At 38.0% G+C, this 15,794-nt stretch overlaps 1 protein-coding gene across 1 annotated transcript in view; it reads left to right on the top strand.

Moving 5' to 3' along the window:
* Window positions 1-9,720: 9,720 nt before the first annotated feature.
* The window catches only part of Sec23a (SEC23 homolog A, COPII component), a 55,401-nt gene continuing 49,327 nt past the window's right edge, over window positions 9,721-15,794 (top strand). The window contains exons 1-2 of the mRNA XM_076848237.2: window positions 9,721-9,878; window positions 15,446-15,687. Coding sequence (XP_076704352.1) covers window positions 15,467-15,687 — 221 coding nt within the window. The 5' untranslated portion in view covers window positions 9,721-9,878; window positions 15,446-15,466. The remainder of the gene's footprint in view (window positions 9,879-15,445; window positions 15,688-15,794) is intronic.

The raw sequence follows: 15,794 nt of genomic DNA, 5'->3' as shown, positions 1-15,794 counted from the left end.
ACCTCCATGGTTCCAATCAGTCCTGTAGTTATTTAACCTTATCTCTTACTAGTCCTGATTGATTAATGTAGAAGCAACATTTTTCTCTGAAAAAGCGGGCACAGGCCATCTAATATGGCATTAAGGAGATCTAGGCCCAGATGATTCTGCAGGATGACGGATGTCAGGGATATCTGACAGATGTTTTTTGTAAAGTCAGTACCTAATTGGTGACCTGTTGGATATTTTCAATGACCTGTGTTGACAATTTTTATAGTGAATAGAGGTTCCTAATCCCACTGCTCCTATGCTGATCCCAGTGGATATCTCTAGCCCTGTGAGTAAGGGAATAAAGTGAAAGGATCCCTTGTGTCTGGTGTGCATCATTATTGGGATAGATAAATTTTTGGTCCTAAGGTAAAATGTCAATTTGAGGAGTAAGGGAAGATAAGGTACAGAGACCAGTCCAATTTTGGTAGGCAGGGGTGAATATGAGTCTCACAAAAGAAAAAAAATGCCTTAAAAATTCGGGGGGCAACAGGGATGTAGGACTGAAAAAAAGTATATATCATAAATTCTATTAAAAGAACTATTGATTTTTTTTCTTTTATATGCCCAGGTCTGGTTATACTTTGGTTATAACTATTTTTGCCAAGTGTTCAAGACCAAGCTGGTCAAATTGACTATGTTCCTATCTATTATTAAGAGTCAGCTAAGTTCTCTCAGGGGTCCTTCTTGGGGGAACTTGTGAGCAGCCTCTTAGGTCCACTAGTGCCATTTGCCAAGTTAGGTCAAGGTCTCACTGACCATGTGGCTTCCTTTGGAAGCATCAGTGTTGTATTTCTTCTCTAATGACTTTCCTCTTTTGCAACATGTGCAGTGATTGGCTTTCTTTTTCCAGGGTCCCAGTGATCTCCCTGATCAGGAGGTCATGTGACCCAGAGTTGCATATCTCTTAGAGAAGTTTCTGTGTTCTCCGAGTTCAAACTGACTCAGAGGGCAAGAACCAAATATTCGTTTTCTTGACCCTTTTATTTTAACTTTAATTTTTAAGCCTTTGACTTAAACATCCAGCAAGCCAGTCTCACCAGTCTTAAAGTAAGAGTACTGGGCCTTAACTTTAGTGTCTTTATCTTTACAGTCACTTATCCCTTTTATTTAATTAGGGTCTATATTAGTAATGGAAGTTAGCCTTACATCTTGTCTGTCTATAGATGATAGCCCATTATTTAAATTAATTTAGGTTGTTATATTGAAAGTTGTACTTCTGTAAGACCATAACAGAGGACATTTAAAGTGGACAAAGAAAACACAAAATGAAATTTACTAGAGTTGAAAACATTTTGGGTTTGTGTAATAGCTTTGAATTAAGAAATATAACTTTTTATAATTTTAAATCTTTGTAACAAAAATTTATCCTTTGAACATGACTTTAGATGAGCTTAAGCCTAGCCTACTTTGAAATTATCTTAACATGAGTAAGGTGAAAGGCATCTTAACTCAGACAAGGTGGGGCTCTTGATGAATCTTAGGTAAAATATTATATTTCTGAAGCTGATCTTTGCCTCTTTCTTAAATGTCATTTTATAAAGTTTACATATATTGCTTCCTGAGTCTATATGAATGTTAGCTAATAATATGACATTACATCTGAAACATGAATCAAACAAAAGCTAAGAAAGCTTTGAACTTCTTTCTGTGAGAAAGTGGCAAAATGTTTTTACGTTTCACATATTAACCTTTTAACAGATCAGGCTCTCATTATCTTTTAGAAATACATTTAAATTTCTACCCCAATGTAAAAGTAGCATAAAATTCAGGTCAAGTTATGGAACATTAAATGATATAAATAAATCTCCTCAATTAAATTTGGTATTTTTTTTTTTTTTGAGAGAGAGAGAGAGATTTTTTTAATATTTATTTTTCAGTTTTTGGCAGACACAACATCTTTGTTTGTATGTGGTGCTGAGGATCGAACCTGGGCCGCACGCATGCCAGGGGAGCCCGCTACCGCTTGAGCCACATCCCCAGCCTCAAATTTGTTATTTTAAAAGTCTAAAATTACCATTACTGACAACTTATATTTTGGAGAACACTAGCTTGATACAATGCTGTTTTTTTAAAGAAAATATTTTATTTATTTATTTTTTTTTAAAGAGAGAGAGTTTTTTTTTTGTTGTTGTTGTTTTTTAGATATTTATTTTTTAGTTTTCGGCAGACACAACATCTTTGTTTGTGTGGTGCTGAGGATTGAACCTGGGCCGCATGCATGCCAGACAGCGTGCTACTGCCTGAGCCACATCCCCAGCCCATTTTATTTATTTTTATGTGGTGTTGAGGATCGAATCCAGTGCCTCACATGTGCTAGGCAAGCACTCTACCACCAAGCCAAAACCTCAGTCCCATAAAATGCTTTTAAAACCACCTACTTTAAAAGATTTGTATACCTAGAAGATATGAACACACTTAGAATGCAAAGAAGACAGTAATAGTACCAAATTACATTGATGTTTTTATATTAACCACGTTTAGTTTTTTTAAGAAAATCTAGATTCTGTAATGTAGTATTATACTCTAAAATAACAGTTGTTGTTTATATAAATCCCAATTCCTTTTGAAAGACCCACCGATTCCCTGTCCAGGAAAGACGCACGAAGCACTGGCTGCAAACGCATGAGGTTTATTCAGACACAGGCGCCTGTGGGTGCTCAGCGAAACCTCAGCCGGAGCTTCGGTGAGCTGGCACACCGGGCTTTGGGGTACAGGTTTTTTATAGGGTCAAGGGGCAGGTTTCGCGTGCGCGGTAAGCAACAGGTTTCTTATTGGCTATTTTGAACCCAGCATATAGGTTACCTAAAGGGTAAAGTTATTTTTCATTTTATGTTCCTGGAACAATACCACATGACAGTTACATATGAGCATTCTGATTTTTCTGTTCCTGCTTATTAGCCCCTGTTTATTCAGGCATGCCCTGGAATCTGTTTTTCTGCTCTTTCCCAACCATCCTGTTTTTCCCTTTTCAATCGGTCACACTTAACTGATTATCTGAAAAACACATTGTCTGCAGGTTTGTGACGTGCCCTAATAATTTTGTAACTAAGCCTAAGGTTGCTGGGCTGGGGTCTTTCACTTTAAAACCATTTGCTTTAATATTTGACCTTAGGAAAAAGCCTTGAATAGCTGTGATTAATTATGCTACTTACCTATAACCACTTTAGTCACAAGGTTTTGAAATTTACCCTTCACAAACTTTCTGCAGCTTACTTAGACATTCTACTTTACCACACAAATGACCTTCTTATCCAGAAACATTTCTTATTCCTTTACTGAAATATATTTCCATACCTAGGACCTTCTTTTTCTCTTTCCTAGTTGTTGACCACTTTTCTTAATTCACAGTTCTTATGAAATTTTTGAATTTAGGCAAAATATTTTACTTTAATAAGATGAAATACTTTTATGTTGTTATGTTACTTTAATCAAAACCCAAATGAAACCTCTTACACTCTTTGTATATAAATTATACCTGATAGAATATTGACTTTTAGTAACCTTGTTTTAGTTAAGGCATAGACATAGCAATCTTAAACCTTTTTCCATTTACAAATTCATGAAAACATGCATAATGTTTAAGTGTATTACCCTGAATTCAATAAGTCAAGAGTATTTGATTGTATATTTAGCAGTTAGCACTTTAACTTTATAAGTTAACCAGATGTCTCCTTAACACATTTACAAAGATTAAAATAGATATTAAATTTAATATCTATTTAAATTAGATATTAAAACCTAATTTAGTTTAACTTTATAAACCAAAATATCAAACAAGTGTTTGATTAACCATCTCTTCCTTGTTAAAGAAAAATCTTAGAAACAATGGATTTAGATATCAACATTTTATTAGTTGTTTGACCACCTAGAAAAAGTATGAGTTAGTCATTTAAAAATGTCTTTACTCTCATTTGTTTAGTCAATTTAAATTGAACTTTTAAAATCATGTGAATTAAAGGCATTTTGATCCATTTTTAAAATTTTAATTTATGTCACTCATTTATCTACCAAGCCAATTTTACCATGGAAACAAACACATGTAGACATAACAATATACAGGTGTGTACACATACACAAAACAAACAAAAAAAGGCCTTGTGGCTTTTTGTAGGTAGGTTTCCATTGCAATGCTATGGATGAGAGCTAACTAACCCTTGCAAATTGGCCTCTAAACAAAACAGAGTGAAAAAAAAAAAAAAAGCCTGTATAGTTGGATAAAAAAAGGACTGATCATAAAAACATATTAGTCTAGGCACACAGGACCAAAATGTGAATCTCACCATAAAACCATGAGCTGAAAAATATAGAATTAAAAAAAAAAAAAGAGTCCTAGGAAAAAGTGACATAGCCATTAATTATTTTAATAAAGCACCATACAGTTTACTTCTTGACTCAGGCTAGTGTGAGTTCAGGTATTGAAAGAAGGAGAAAGAAAGAATGGGAGAGAAAGAGCCCTGAAATTATCTTTTTTTCTCTCTGTGCTGTAGCCAGTTGTTTTAGATCTCCCAAGGGGGCTGTTGGGATTTAGAAAGCACTTTTTCTTTTTTTCCCTTCTATCTCAGATTGGTCCCCTGCTGAGCCTGCAAGCTCCTGTCATTTACATTTCATGGCAAGCCTTGGTGAGATCTGCCTGGAGCTGAGGTAAATTGCTGTTTGGAGCAGAAACATCATGCCTAGGGCATTTTAACCATTTTTTCAGCAGTTGGTAATCAGGCAAGGTTTGGATGCAGAAAATTATGAAACATCATTTCCCATTACTTTTGAGGATGAGGCTCTCCTTTTTTTTTTTTTTTTTTTTGGAGGGGTGGTGGTGGCTACCAGGGATTGAACTCAGGGGCACTCAATCACTGAGTCACAGCTCCAGTCCTATTTTGTGTTTTACTTAGAGATAGGGTCTCACTGAGTTTCTTAGTGCCTTGCCATTGCTGAGGCTGGCTTCAAACTCTATCCTCCTGCCCCATCCTCCAGAGCCACTGGAATTACAGGCATGCACCACTGAGCTCAGTGAAGTTTCCCTTTTAATAAATAAAAAGAGAACAGAAATATGGGTGCCTGTGCTGAGAAAACTTTTTCTTTGGCTAGTGGGCAGCTCCCCAATCCCAGAGCCTCTAGGGGTCAGAATTTCTATCTTTCCTTCCATTACCTCTGGCTGGAACCTCACTCAGCTTGGAGGATACAAATTAACCTTTTTTTTTCTTTTCATTTTTAAAAATTTATTTATTTGTTCTAATTTGTTATATATGACAGCAGAATGCATTTTATTTCATAGTATCACAAATGGAGCACGATTTTTTATTTCTGTGGCTGTACACAAAGTAGAGTCATACTGTTTGTGTCTTCACACATGTATACAAATCAACCTTTTGATAATTATTTTAATTTAAGGGAGGACATTTGCCAGGCAGTTGTCTCTTAAAATTTCTTACATGTTATGAACTATGATTTCATATTATGCTCCTCAATCTGAAGTGAGAGGCAAGCTGTTAGTGCTCTGGGTGATGTATCCACTAAAGAAAATAAATGATTTGGATTTCTGAATTAGTACAGATGGTGGGTAGTTTTATTCTAATTAAATGAGACAGTTTTTTTTTTTTCCCCCTGCCAGATGAGGATTATCTGGTCACAAAAGATTCCTCCTTCAGGAAAACTTGGTTCCTCTGATCAACATTACTTTGGGTCTGCATTTTCTCCTGCAGTGAACAGGTGGTTTGCTAAGTAATGTGACATATCCTGTCCTCAGAGGCCAGGCAGGGCTGCAGGTAAATTTGGAAAATAAAGCATGTGGGGGTCTTTCAGTTGGATATGAACAGGGGAATGGTGTTTAGCAATGATGAGAGGTAAGCCAGATGGTGGGGTTAATCCCAGTGAGCAAGGAATAATCAGGAGACATAAGGGGTGCAGACACTAGGTCTAGGCTAGAATGTATTATAAAGATGGTAGAAGAACTTAAAGGAGGAATGGTAATGGAGACTTTTGATTTGTGGAGATCTCAGCCCAATAGGGGAACAGGACAACTTGGCATGACTATAATAGAATGAGATAATGAGAGGGATACAAATGTGCAAAAGGGGGGGGTAGCTTTAGTACCAGAGATCCCCTTTAAGAGTGGTTTTTGCTTTGAAAGTGGGTCCATGTCATTGAGTCAGAAGGGAAATACCCCAGTGTTGACCACAAAGGAAACTGCTTGGTTGTTCACCATCCCTGTAATCTGGGAGCAGTGGAGCCCAGTCCCCTCATTCCAGTAACTCAGTGCATGAGACTTGGGAAGTAGGCTGCGCGAGGGGAGGAGTGTCCTTCCTTGGGGACAGTCCATCTTCCAGTGTCCCCATTGCCCATAGTTGGTATAGGGTATATTGTGGGAGAAGGGGGGAGCTCAGATTAGGACAGGCTTTTGCCCAGTGTCCAGTCTGCCCATATCAGAAACAGGATCTAGTGTGGCCACAAGCAGCAGGGGCTCATTTAGACTATGGATGACTGAGACCAAGAGCTGATATTTAGCTTTAAGATGGTTTTCTTTCTCCTTTTTGGACTCATCTTCCCTATTGTTAAAGACCTTGAAAGCAGCATCTAGAAGTTGCTGCTGAGGAGTCTTGGGACTCTTTTCTAACTAAGTTTTTTTTTTTTTACAGATATCAAGTGCAGATCTGCCGATTAATTGGATATGGAGAAAGAGAGCACCAGCAGGAGTATCAAGATCGAGGGTGGTATATTTGGTAATAATTTCAGTAAAAAGAGCCAAAAAGAGGACAAGGTTTTCATCAAGTCCTTGGGTGAGTTCCCTAATCTTGTCATAATTAACCTGGGTATGAGAATTTTTTTGTCATGCCATCAAGGAGGCAAGTAGTCATGTGTTGGATTTTAGTGAGCCTGGCATCTTGAGATTGGTATGTCCATTAGGTTCAGCTGTCGGGATGGCAGCACATGCTGCGGGACTGGTAAAGGGGTTTTGAGTATTGGAGGAGGTCGGCATGCTCTTTAGCTGCTTGCCAGATTCAGGCACGTTTATCAGGGGTCAGGGTAAAAGTTAGGATATAGTAATATATATTTGACATACTTTTGAAGCTGAAATTTCAAAATTAGAAGAATCTGAGCATCACTTTTTTCTAGTGAATACTTGAGAAATAATTGGCCAGTGCCTTGTTCTGTCCCCATGTAAACAAATGGAAAAGAATCCATGTTAGACAAATACTTCAAGTGCTTCATGTGTATTAGAAAACAATAAACCAAGAAGGAGAGGTGAAAGCTCCATCTGGTGGTTAACACAAAATTCCAAGAATTCACATTATCATACTTCACTTGACTGAGCAGTACTGGAATTTTCAGTTTAGAAAAAAATCTGTGTGTTCTGAAGTAGAAAGGAAACTACCAGCTGTTACATAGTAACTAATATTTAGGGTAATTAATGGTGGAAGACAAAGTCTTTCATAGGGTATTTAGAATACTTGTCCCAAGATAATCCCTGCAAAAAGTTAGAAGGTCAAATATCTTTTGATAGTATACTTAAGTCCCTTATTTGAAGACTCATGGGTATTAACATTAAAATCTATGACAAGTCAAGAGACTTATTTTATATAATTTAACTTGTTGTTTCCTGACTTTATTTGACCATGGAATCTCTCCCTTTTTCTTTTTTTTTTTTTTTAATCTCTAATTTTGAAAAATGCTAGTTTGAGAATGTAATGATCTTAAGGGCATTTGCTTTATAAAAAAAAAAAAACTTTTTAAAAAAAGGGTCTTGAACAGATGCTTCTCAGAAGATGATATACAATCAATCAACAAATATATGAAAAAATGTGGGGCTGTGGTTGTGGCTCACCGGTAGAGCGCTTGCCTAGCATGTGCAAGGTCCTGGGTTTGATCCTCAGCACCACATAAAAATAAAATAAAGATATTTAAAAAAATTAAAAAATGTTCATCATCACTAGCAATTAAAAAAATGCAAATCAAAACCATTCTAAGTTTTCATCTTACTCCAATAAGAATGGCAGCTTTTATGAAGACAAACAACAATAAGTGTTGGTGAGGATGTGGAGAAAAAGGCACACTCATACACTGTTGGTGGGACTGCAAATTGGTGCAACCAATATGGAAAGCAGTATGGAGATTTCTTGGAAAATTGGGAATGGAACCACCACTTGACCCAGCTATCCTGCTTCTTGGTCTCTACTCAAAGGACTTAAAAACAGCATACTACAGCTATTGTGAATTGTGCTGCTATAAACATTGAATGGATAAAAAAAAAAGTGATATATATATACAACGGAATATTACTCAGCAATGAAAGAGAATAAAATCATGGCATTTGCAGGTAAATGGATGGTATTGGAGAAGATAATGCTAAGTGAAGTTAGCCAATCCCCCAAAAAACAAATGCCAAATGTTTTCTCTGATATAAGGTGGCTGATTCATAGAGGGGTAGGGAGGGGGAGCATAGGAGGAATAGACAAATTCTAGATAGGGCAGAGGGGTGAGAGGGGAAAGGAGGGGGCAGGGGGTTAGCAATTATAGTAGAATGTGATGGACATCATTATCCAAAGTACATGTATGAAGAAACGAATTGGTGTGAACATACTTTATATACAACCAGAGATATGAAAAACTGTGCTGTATGTGTGTAATAAGAATTGTAATGCATTCTGTTGTCATTTATTTTTTTTTTTAAAAATCAATTAAAAAAATGTAACACAGAAAAAAAATTAAAAGAGACCTCAGAGAGTTAGCTTGCCCCTTCCTTCATGTGAAGACATAGCTAGAAGGCCCTCACCACACACCTCATTATCTTGTATTTTGATCTGGGATTTCTGAACCTCCAGACTATGAGAAGTAAATTTTTGTTGTTTATGAAGTGTCCTGTTAATGATTTTTGATAAATAGGCTGAGTAGACCCAGATGGGTATCTGTTTACCCTATTCATTCTTGGATCTTATTTTTTTGGGTGAATGCCAAATGTTTTTTTTTTGAAAAAAAAAAAAAGTAGCAAACTTATCAAGAATAATCAGCCAAAGATTGTAGTGTGTGTGTGTGTGTGTGTGTGTGTGTGTTTGAGGCTATGGGGTAGGTGGAGATAGGTGGCAGAAGTAGGAGGAAAAGAGAGATACATAGTGTGTAAATTCTGCCAGATCAGGGATTTAGGCTTATTTTGCTTCCATCATATTATCAGCATCTCAACTGGTGCGCTGCACACAGATGTTCAGTAAATATTTGTTGCATCAAGTAAAGAAGGAACTTTTCACTTTTTTTTTTTTTTTCCAGATGTGTGGTTTCTGGTTTTCAGAATCAATCAGGGTCCTAGAGGAGAGGATGCTCTAAAGGACGTCTTCATTTCTGTCGCCGAGGTGTCTGGAGTGCCTAGTACAGTTATCCATCCACCCTTCCTGCGACCTGCAGGGAGTGGGCATGCCGCGGCTCCCGAGAGAGACAGGGCGCTCTACTTGCCGGCCCCACTCCCTTGCTCCTTGCCAGGGTTGTTCTGGTCGACCCGCCCCTAAGGCTCCGTTCCCGTCCCCTCTCCCATTCATCCTTTCTCGTCGGGTTCCCGGCCGCACATCATTTTAACCTTTAGCTCCCGGGTCCCTGTCGCCGGGTCCCTTCTGCTCGTTACCGGCTCACTGACGCCTTTTAGCCCCGCCCCTCCGCCCCGCCCCTTCCCTGACTACTCCCCCCCCGCCCCCTTGACGTGGCAGAGGCGGCACCAGCCATGTTGGCGGGGCCGAGGTCCTCAAGGAGGTCGGGGGCGGGGCGGCGCCGGCCCTGATTGTAGTGCCACGGCTGGTCCTGCCGGGTGGAGGGGACTGACTTTGCCAGGACAAGGCTGCGACAAGCGCGGATCTCGTAGGAGGGGTAGTGTGGTAAGGACCGACTTCAAGGCCCCCTCCCCTCAGGTCCCCGGGGATCCGCGGGAGCTTAGCGGGAAGCCGGAGCCAGGCGGTGGCGGCAGGCCTGCGGGCGGGGGTCTCGGGATGGTCCCGGCTCTGTTTCCTGGGTGCCCCGCGTCCGGCGAGGCGCGCCGGAGGCTGCGGCCGAGTGCGGGAGGGGGAGCGCTGATCCCTGGACCTGTCATCCTCACCCACCGCCCTCTGCTTCGTTCTCCTGGGGCCTGGCGACCTGGCCCGCTCACCCAGCTTCCCTAGATTAGGTGGGAAGAGGGGAGTCGGGTGAAGAGTGGCAGTTCGAGTATCTGGCCCAGCACCCACCCCCACTTCCTGGGCGACCCGCCTTCCCTACCCTAGCGCCACGCTTGCGGGCTCTGGGGCCCTTAGGTTCATTGCTTGCTGATCTGATGTGCCCTAGACTTTGAACCGAGGTGACTTTATCACCTGTAAATCGGCCTTGTTGTTAAATAGGTTTAGGAGAAAAGTGCCGGGTAAAGCTAATGCCTTGGGCCTTGATTACTAATGGAGTTCAGTTTTCAGACCGGACCGTCCTATACCGTTGGGCTTCTAAGCTGCCAGTTTTGTCTTTCCGTTCGGGTGGGAAAGGAAAAGTCACTTTTAAGAAGTCTTGGTAAATCTACAAATAATCACTGCCGCGAGATGTTCAGTGCATGTTCTCTCTGAACTTCCTTAACACCTACCCACCCGGTCCCCCAAAGCCATGGGTAATTAGCTAATTTGGTTAAAGAAGTTTTACATTTAAATGTAAACCCAAATGTTTAGATGTAAACCAAAATGTTTAAGCCTTCTGTTTTTCTCCAGTAGTATAATTAACATCATTTCAGAAGTTCATCAATTTTTAATCAATTCATTATAATATAGTGTGTGAATGATTTTATTTGGTTTTATGTTTTTATGTAAATATGTTAATATTTATGGGATAGAGTGCTTGACAAATAATGCCGTTTTGTGGAAAACTAGTTTGTAAAAGGACTTTTGTACTCAAATTAGTGATTTAAAAAAATTTTTTTTAGTTGTAAATGGATCTTTTATTTATATGTTTATATGTGGTGCTGAGGATGGAACCCAGGGCCTCACACATGCCAGGCAAGTGCTCTACCACTGAGCCACAACTCCAACCCCTCAAATTAGTGATTTTTAAGATTGAGCAGTTCCTCCTTTTGAGGGAGGTGTTGTGGAGGACTATGTAATTTGACCAATTAAGAAAAAACAGGTGAGACTTCAAACTTTGCTGTGAAGTGAGAATCTAAGAAATATAATGGATGTGATTTAGCAAACTAAGAATTGTAGATGTGAGATTAAGAGAAAAAAATGTGAGAAAGAAGAGGATTTGTGCTCAGATATAACTCAGATGATATTTAATATGTCTTAATAAAAAAGTAATGCTGTGAAGTTATAATCCAGCCTCTTACCTGTTACAGAAACTTAAACCTGCTTGTAGCCTGTATGTGAATGTCTTCCTGCTAAAACTCTTAGATCTTTCTCAGTGATGTTACATAGTAGTTCTAAAACGGTGGTGCTGAGAACCCCTTTGTACTCTTAAACTTTATTGAGACTCCAAAGAAAAACAACTGACTTAATAAAAGGCAGCTAGGTTTTCATATATACTTCTGCAGTCTGTTGAGATGTTTTGGTTGAGTTGTATGGAGGAAATCTAGCTTCATATAGGTAATTAGAAGAAGAGATATCTTAATAATGTTTTCAGATAATTATGTGTATTCTTCTTTGAGACTACATGAAAACCCAATAGTTTTAGTTAAGAAATTAAAGGTTGATTCCAGTACAGAATCTGAAACCTTAGAAGTGATTTTTTTTTTAATTCTTTTTTTTTTTTTTTTTTTTTGAGAGAGAGAGAGGGAGAGAGAGAGAGAGAGAGAGAATTTTAATATTTATTTTTTAGTATTCGGCGGACACAACATCTCTGTATGTGGTGCTGAGGATCGAACCCGGGCCGCACGCATGGCAGGCGAGCGCGCTACCACTTGAGCCACATACCCAGCCCCTTTTTTTTTTTTTTTTTTTTTAATTCTTAAAACCCATTGGTTTAACTTTCACTTTGAATGAGTCATCTACCATGTACAATATTGTAATATCATGATTTGACCATTTAGGAGAACTGACCATTGGAAGTAGTATATATTTTCCAAATGTTGAAATGTTTTATTATACAATGCCAAAGAAAATTACTTTAATATGATTGCTGGTCTTATCAGATTTTTTTCATGTTTTAGGAAGCTCTCAAACTTCTGATATGGATATACATTTAAAAAACTTTAACATTTGTTTGCAAGCTCAAGTTTTATCATTGGTAACAAATATTGTCCTGTTGTTTTCCATGAAATATAGCTTCAAGCTCATTTTGTCTTTTTATTTCTTCTTTTTTTTAGACTAGGGACTGAACAGAGGACTTTGTGAATGCTATGCAAGTGCTCTACCACTGAGCTACATCCCCAGCCCTTTTTAAAATTTTTATTTTGATCCAGGATATTGCTGTGTTGTCCATGTTGGTCTTGAACATGTGATCTTCCTGCCTCAACCTTCCTGGTAGGAGGGATTGCAAATAAGCATATGCCACCATCCCCAGATCATTTTTACATTTTTAAGAAAATGTCTGGCTGGGCACAGTGGCATACACCTGTAATCCCAGTGGGTCAGGAGGCTGAGACAGGAGGATCATGGGTTCAAAGCCACCTCAGCAATGGTGAGTCGCTAAGCAACTAAGTGAGACCCTGTCTCTAAATAAAATACAAAACAGGGCTGGGAATGTGGCTCATTGGTTGAGTGCCCCTGAGTTCAATTCCCAGTATCAAAAAAAAAAAAAAAAAAAAAAATGTCTGTTATGTACTATCCTTGAGAGAACTGAGAGAGTAGTCATTCAAAGCAGTTTTGGGGGGTTGGGGATTTAGCTCAGTGGAAGAGTGCTTACCTAGAATATGTTAAACCCTGGTTTCAATTCATAGTACTGCAAAAACAAAAGCCATTTTTTTATGTTTTATGTTTCAAAGAAACGACCATGTTGGTGTCTGGGGTGTTTTAGTTATTTTAATGCTTTTTGGAGATTTGTTTTAAATTATAGGCATAATTAAGTAATAAACAGATAACATCATTTGCTTCCATGTTTTATAAAAATAATGCAAGGATAGTATAGTCCTAGAATGCAAATTAACAAATGTACATTTGTAACATGGAAGATGTTATTAAAACTGGATTTCTGGGGCTGGGGATGTGGCTCAAGTGGTTTCGAGCTTACCTTGCATGCGTGTGGCCCGGGTTCGATCCTCAGCACCACATACAGACAAAGATGTTGTGTCTGCTGAAAACTAAAAAATAAATATTAAAAAAAATTCTCTCTCTCTCTCTCTCTCTTAAAAAAAAAAACCAAAACCAAAAACAAAACTGGATTTCTCCTGGAGGGGGTTGTTTTTCTCTTATTGTTAGAAGCATCTTCTAATTCCCATCTCACTATCCCAGATCTTTGTTTTATCATTATCTTTCAATAGCCATGTTTCCGTGAAAACTCAAAACCATCCTCTCAAACTGTTTCCTGTATTTACCTTCAAGATAGTTTAATCTTATTTTAGGATTACTCTTTACTCTTTATACATGTTTGAAAATCCACATCTCTTTTAATTAGCATAAAATATTCTCTATTTGTCTCCCAACTTTTGAGCATGATAGGAGGAAGTACAGTTTTTCTTTAATTTTTATTATCTGTGTGTGTGTGTGTGTGTGTGTGTGTGTGTGTGTGAGTGTGTGTGGGACTGGGGATTATACCACTGAGATATATCCCCAGCCATTTTTTTTTTTTTTGTACCAGGGATTGAACCTAGGGGCTTTTTACCCACTGAACCGCATCCCCAGCCTTTTTAAAAATATTTTATTTAGAGACAGGGTCTTATTGAGTTGCTTATTAGGGCCTTGCTAAGTTGCTGAGGCTGGCCTTGAACTTGTGATCCTCCTACCTCAGCCTCTCAAGCCACTGGAATTCAGGTGTGTGCCACAGCACCTGGCCCTATCCCTTGACCCCATTCCCAGTCTTTTTTACTTTAAGACAGAGTCTTGATAAGTTTCCCAGTCTGTCCTTGAATTTACAGTCCTCTCACCTCAGCCTTGCAAGTCACTGGGATTACAGGCATGTTCCACTGTGCTTGGTTTATTTTATTTTTTTTAAGAGAAAAAGAAAGTTTTTAGCTGCTTGAAACACTTAGGTTGTTAAGCTTCACTTTCTGTAATTTGTATTATCAAAGTTTATTTGAAAAATTTTCTAAAATTAATCTTGCTATATCTAATAGGTTTATATTTATTTATTTATTATTTTTTTTTAATATTTATTTTTTTAGTTATCGGCGAACATAACATCTTTGTTTGTATGTGGTGCTGAGGATCGAACCCGGGCCGCACGCATGCCAGGCGAGCACGCTACCGCTTGAGCCACATCCCCAGCCCCTTATATTTAAATTATATGTCCCCTTCCCTCTCTTATTTTAGAATAAAATTCTTGTCCCACTATCTTTCTTAGCAACTTTAACATCCATATTGGTTCTTCTGATACCCTAGGATCATAATTCTTCAGTTCTTTTAACTTGTCTTCTTCTCTGCCACACAGCATTTCAGTCTCTTTATCCTTATGCACTCTTTTAAGTTTATCAACTTCTTTGCATGAATAACTGTTGTGCAGCTTGATAACATGAGATAGAATAGAACTGATGGATAGGTAAGAAAACTGGCACAGTAGGTAGGCAATTAGAGAATAATGAAATGGAGATATCTTCTGACACTGGATCCTCTCTAATGGCATCTTCTTCCTCCTAGAAATAAACTTAAATTATTATATTGAAAAAATATATCTCAAATTAGAGTGTAAAATGCTTCCATAAGTTAGAATGTTAAAAATTTTCTCAAGTTTTCGCAAGAGATTATATGATCTGTCAATCATAGGAAACACCATTTTACAAGTGTTTAGCTTATTGTGCCATGATATCCTGGATTTGCTCAATAAAAATTACCTGTCTAATTCAGAAGTATCTAGTTTTAGAAAATCTTTTTTTTTAATGTGCTATTAACACATTTGCTTTTATAAAGTTTAGTAGGAAGCTGTCATTTTATGGATAGAAAACAATGTGAGTTTTAGAATTTTATAATTTTGATGTCTTTTTGTTGTGATAATATATAACTTACAAAACTGATACAGAAACCATAGGATTTAGATTTAGCACCCCTCCAACTTGTTCCTTTTCTATATGCTTTTAAATAAGTAGTAAAGATAGTGTTGTTGTTGTTTTTTTTTTTGGCCATAGTTTTTAAAAGGGTGAATAAAAAGAGAACAAAATATCTCTTACTGGGCATTGGGGTCTGTAGAGCCTTATTTTGTTATAAGTAGTTATTGTTGCTTGTTAATTCTTTACTTAGATAAATACTTTTATTTGGTCATGATTTGTAATGTGTTAATATTGCTGAATGTGGGAAAAACACACTTATTTTGAATCTTCATAAAAGGATAAAAGTTTTTAATTTTGTTACAGCAATAACAATCAAGCTTTACAATGACAACCTATTTGGAATTCATCCAACAAAATGAAGAACGAGATGGAGTTCGATTTAGTTGGAATGTTTGGCCATCAAGTCGACTAGAAGCTACAAGAATGGTTGTTCCAGTTGCAGCCCTCTTTACTCCACTGAAGGAAAGGCCTGATTTACCACCCATTCAATATGAACCTGTTCTGTGTAGTAGGACTACTTGCCGTGCAGTTTTGAATCCTTTATGGTAATTAAAATATATTGACAGAACTAATGTAGTAGTACAATTCAAACACGTAGTTTCTTTATGTTCACTTTTGTAAAAATGTCTTTGTTTTGTTCATAGTAATTTTT

This window comes from Callospermophilus lateralis, chromosome 3, assembly GCF_048772815.1.
Source record: "Callospermophilus lateralis isolate mCalLat2 chromosome 3, mCalLat2.hap1, whole genome shotgun sequence".
Taxonomy (NCBI): domain Eukaryota; kingdom Metazoa; phylum Chordata; class Mammalia; order Rodentia; family Sciuridae; genus Callospermophilus; species Callospermophilus lateralis.
Note: the sequence above shows the minus strand (reverse complement) of the source record. Positions and strands in the feature narration are given on the sequence as shown.